The sequence below is a fragment of the Phalaenopsis equestris genome, unplaced genomic scaffold (assembly GCF_001263595.1).
Source record: "Phalaenopsis equestris unplaced genomic scaffold, ASM126359v1 Scaffold000503, whole genome shotgun sequence".
Classification (NCBI taxonomy): Eukaryota; Viridiplantae; Streptophyta; class Magnoliopsida; order Asparagales; family Orchidaceae; genus Phalaenopsis; species Phalaenopsis equestris.
The window spans coordinates 176,510-181,835 of record NW_018164943.1 but is presented as its reverse complement, the minus strand read 5'-3'; the positions used below and the strand labels follow the sequence as shown (position 1 = coordinate 181,835).

General features: G+C 30.9%; 1 protein-coding gene across 1 annotated transcript in view; it reads left to right on the top strand.

The window, feature by feature from the left end:
- The first annotated feature begins 298 nt into the window (after window positions 1–298).
- LOC110028193 (cycloeucalenol cycloisomerase-like) overlaps window positions 299–5,326 on the top strand; it is a 45,259-nt gene continuing 40,231 nt past the window's right edge. Inside the window, exons 1-3 of the mRNA XM_020729939.1 lie at window positions 299–487; window positions 636–817; window positions 2,539–2,622. Coding sequence (XP_020585598.1) covers window positions 481–487; window positions 636–817; window positions 2,539–2,622 — 273 coding nt within the window. The 5' untranslated portion in view covers window positions 299–480. The remainder of the gene's footprint in view (window positions 488–635; window positions 818–2,538; window positions 2,623–5,326) is intronic.

Here is a 5,326-nt window from a genome sequence, read left to right as displayed (position 1 = left end):
TATTCAATATTAATAAAATTTACATTTATTTTTTTTATTTGCATGCAAGTATTTTTTTTCATAATACTCATAATACAAAAAGGTTTAATTTCATTTCATCATGTATCCGCATTGTTGTGGTGTACCGCCTTCTGTATTCTGAATGTGACAAAAATATTATATTTAAAGTTTTGTATGGTTGATATGTACGGACTCCTGATATAAAATGTTAATATTTTTTATATAATATTTCAATAAGATTAAAATTTAAAGAAATATTTTAATCTTAAATGTACTTTTGAATCTGACCGGATAACAAGCCATATTTCTCCGCTCAACGCTATTAGTTCCAAAAACGTCCCTCTCCGGCGAGTGAACCCGTGAACAGAAGTGAGCTGCAGCCCGCATGGAGGATTACGAAGCCTAGGGCGGTTTTGCTCGATCCATTCGCAAGAGATTAGCTGTTCCCACTTTCGTCGGGGACCATCCTGTTCTACCGGGATGGGGGGTGAGAAGTTTAGACTCTCTCCCTCTCTCTCTTTCTCTCTAACAGATTTTAAATGGGGCATCCTTAGGGATTTTCTATCTAAGTCGGTAGAGATGGCGGTTTCCTCTGGCTTTGTTTAGTAGGTTTTTGACAGTTTTTTTTGATACAGGATTGGAAGGGAAAGGGAGGGGAGGAGGCGAAGTAGTTGCAGCAGCGAGAGGGACTGAATCTGGAAGTCTATGGCTGGCTCCGAATCCGAGCAAGAGATGGGGAGAACTCTTCTTTCTGTTCTATACTCCGTTTTGGCTCACACTCTGTCTTGGAATCATCGTTCCTTACAAGCTTTACGAGGTCTGTGCTCTTTCTCTAACTTTATTCTCTGTTTTTCTACCCGCTCCTCTGTTCCTCGGTTCGTATGTAATTGTTCGGGACTGCTTGAATGCAACTTCAACAGAAGTTTTAAGTAGGTTTTAACGTAAATTTTGTCAAATGGAGATCTTAAGAAAACATAAATCTCTTATTTCTCCCGTTGGATGTAAGATTTAATTTTAATAGGATTTGGCAAATCTGTAAATCCATATCATCCAAAGTAAATTTGAGATTATGCTGAATCGAAGACAAATTTGGATATACATCATAAATTTCAGCAAGCTTTTCAACTTGATCAATATTTTTGAGTCACTGATTATAAAAATGCACAAGTAAATAAATGCTTTTGAATAAAATAGATTTACAGTTAATAAACAATAATTCTTGTACGTGTTTCTCATAAGTAGATTGCAATCACATGTCATATAATATCTTCTTGAATTCTCTCTCTAATCATTACATGCATGTCAGGGTCTTCATTATTTACTTCAATCTTTCCAAACTGATTATATTGTACCTTAGTTTGAAATATATTAAAATATGGAGCATGCCTTGATAGGGACTAATGAATCTATGCAACAATGCACAAGCTATCCGCCTGTATAAGAAACTGATGCTTATGACTTAAGGCTTGAAACATTTATTTCTAAATCCAAAAAAATCTCTCAACTATATTGTGTAGTTGTGCATATCGCTGATTGTATAACTATTGTGTTATTAAGTATTTGTAGGGCGTGCTTCAGTGATACCCACTTAAATAAAACCGATATCTTTTAAATGATGTCAAAAGTTTTTTAATGTTTGTAGAGTCCGGGTCAATCAAATAAAATTTATTTTATATTATGTTTAAGACTCTCATTCATTGACTATTGTAATGCCCTCATATTAGCTCTTGAATTCTCATAATATGAAGCAATGTCTATAAGTCGTTGATCAAATGAAACTATAACCATTACATTCTGCGAAGCAAAATAAAATCTCTTATGATACTTGACCTGCAACCGTATGTTGACTACCGCCCGGATATGAGCATTATGTATTGCACTAATAATATTATGAAAATATGGATAAAATTTTGGGTTGCTCCATATGAAAATATAATAGTCTAGTTCAAATGGGAAAGTTAATACACTTTTTAAAAAATGACGCAATTGCTCGCATTGCAACATTGGAGTATCTTCTATTTGTTATCAAATAGTGCTGAAAAAGTTAATAAAATTTTCTGTATATCTTTTGAAGACTTATTACTTTCATGATTTACTAAATCATATTTGTGTTAAATCCCACTTGCGACCCAACAGCTCTATAGTATTTTTTGTTAGTTTTATTGTTGTGATCTTCTTCAGATGTAAACATTAGATTTTGAGATTTTATTCGTACAGTGTCATTATTTTCTTCGATTACTTTTGACCTTCTTCCTAGGAAAGACATTTTGAAGGCTTGTTGTGGAAGTATTATGATAAATTCTTATGTGGGCACTGCAATTTATAAACTTTGCTCTATTTTTTTCAAATACCTTGTTGAATTTGATATTAGATTTTAAAATTCAACTTTTTATTGGGAATAAGGATACATATTAATTGGGGTTACCGCAGATACTGAAGTTTATTTACGGTCATAGATAGTTGAACTCTTTGAAGTTAGCATTTTTTTTTTTTGTGCTGCATTAAGCTTGCATTGATGGGGATCAATTCTGATAACAGAGCTTCACCGAGCTAGAATATTTACTTCTGGGATTGGTTTCAGCGGCACCAACCTTTTTGATACCACTGGTTTTTGTTGGTAAGGTATGAAAAACTATCAAATATATTTTTTTCTGCTTTAGAGTAAATGTTACATGCAAGTTTTTCTGATGTAGGCGATTAAATGAGGGTGATTCCCTTCATTTCTATGCTATTTGGTTGGATGACTGTCTAAGTTTTGCAAAACATTCTGGCAAAATATTAAATATCCTGGAAATCAAATTTTTTTATTCTTGCTGATACTTTAATTTGTGGCAAATTTCTTGTGTTTTTCTCCTAAGGTAAGATGTTTCCTTATACACTCGAATGGTGGCTTTCTTAGCATTCATTCATGGTTTCCCCAGTTTGTTGGCAGGCTGCCTTTAGGGCAACTTTTAAGCTCTATGTGTATAGTTTTATATGATTAAAGAAATTCCTTTTTGCTTGAATACGATTTATTTAGGTAACAATTCAATGTTTAGGCATTTTTATTATTATATATTGAAAACAAGTCATGAACTTGCTGATAAGTTGAAGGTCTCATGGCATATTGAAAATTATTTTGAAACCTAGTGGGAAAAAATCAAACTTTTAATTTGAAAGTGTCTATTAGGAGTGAATATGATGAAACCACAAAATATTAACAAAGAAATCAAATGCTACAAGATATTAAAATTTATGTGATTTGGCTAAAATAATAGACTACAAACACAAAAGTGGAGAGAGTTTGATCCAATATTAAGAAGAGATATAAACGTACAAATAAAATGAGCAAAAGAAAACACTCCTAAACTCAAATACACCTAATCTCATTATTAAATAAAGAACGAAAGCTTTCTTGCTGAATAAAAGAGAGTACTATAAGAAATATGATTAATAAAGAATATTTCAATAATACCAAAAAAATGCCACCCAAATGCTCCACAAATTGTTCTTTCGCATGTCTATTGAATTTTCACAATATTTATGACATGATTGTGCTTGCATTGCATTAAGGTAGTTATACATGGTAAAAAATTTTTATTTCCTTGATTAATTCTATTTCTTTTTACTCGATTGCCTTAGCTTTGTTTTTTTCTTTTTTTATCTCTTCTTAATTCCAATGGCAACACATGTCTACTAGCCATTCCAAGCTCAACTTTCTTTTTGGCACATAATAGGTTCATGCATGCATACCCATCTCTTCTTTTTTCTTCACTTATTTATGATCGTTTAAGGAGGTGAATCTTAAATTTATATTTAGTTTAAATTTTGTTGTCCTAAATAACAAAATCTGTAACAAACTTTTAATTATGATTTTATACAGAAAAAAAAAAGATATTTATATTTGTTCTTAGACCACAAATTTTAACTATGTACTTATCCTAACAAAGTTAAGTTAAAATTTTAGCAAATCCTCTACTTATTCAATAATATGACAATGTAAATTTTTTTCTATTTTTCTAATATTGTCTTCGTTTCAAATTGAGCTTTTCACTAATACCCAAATAGTGTTCGAACATCCTCATGAGTGGCTTCATTATGTAAGTTTGACTTCATTGTACCTAAACCTACTATCTTATACACTAAGTCATTTTCTAAATGGACATAGTCATTTGAACATGACTCGAGTGGAAAGTAATTCACACAATAATATATGTCACAAACAAGTAGAATCCATATTCATTGATCAATGATCTTTATCTTACATTTATTAGAGAAGTATTATTCAAATTTTCATCTGGCCAATTTGATGATTTATCCTCGTTATGTTTGTCATCGACATGTTATTCCTTGCTTTCCAAAGTTTGACATTCTCTATCAAAATGGTTTCTTCTTGTAATCGAACATGTTGTATTCTCTTACCTTCAACGAGATTTTCTTCACCATGATTAGAGGTGTACTACATCTTAAAAGGTCTTCTCCTATCCAACAATCCATCTAATACTTTTTCTTTAACACCTTTAATCTTAATACTTATATCTTTAGTAAGGAGTGAATTTTTAGCATTCTTTAAACTAATTGTATTTGTCCAATATAATATGACATCACAAAAATTTTCTTAAGAGAGGGAGGTTATGAATACAATAGTAGCAAAGCTTGATATTCATCATCAACTATCATAACAAAATTCCTTCGCTCAATGTAATGAAATCAAGCTCATTAAGATTTGAAAATTCCACTTATATCTTCATTAAGATGTAACAAAATAATACTATAAAATCACCACTTAAATGCCCCTGAAAAAGTTTCTTCAAGCATTTATTTGAAAAATCCAAATATGTTTAGCATGAGTACCAGTGTTATGTTGATTGTCTATGGTCACAATATTTCTTTAATAAATATCTTGTTTCTAAATGTTTTTTTCACTTGTTTTCTCTTTTTTGTTATCTCTATATCATTTTTACTTCCAAAATTGCACATTGCAACAAACTGCTCACGAGTCCGAATCTCACTTAGCTCAGTAGTTCATTATTGCATGCATGACTTTTTCCTTTTGGTTCCTTATAGGAGTTTAAGGAGGTGAATTTCAAATACGAATTAGGTTTAAATTTTTGTTTGAGCCATCAAAATAGCAGAATTTTTAACTAACATTTAATAATGAATCTATCCAAAAGCAAAATGATAATTCTATTTATCCTAAAAGTGATACTTTTGAATTTTATGTTCATTTTTAATGAAATTATTGATACAAAAGTCTAACGAAATCATGATTGGAAGATGTGAAGCTTATTCTCATGTAAGCACTTCCCATTTTTACTTAATTAATTTTTTATTTTATTTGGGAACA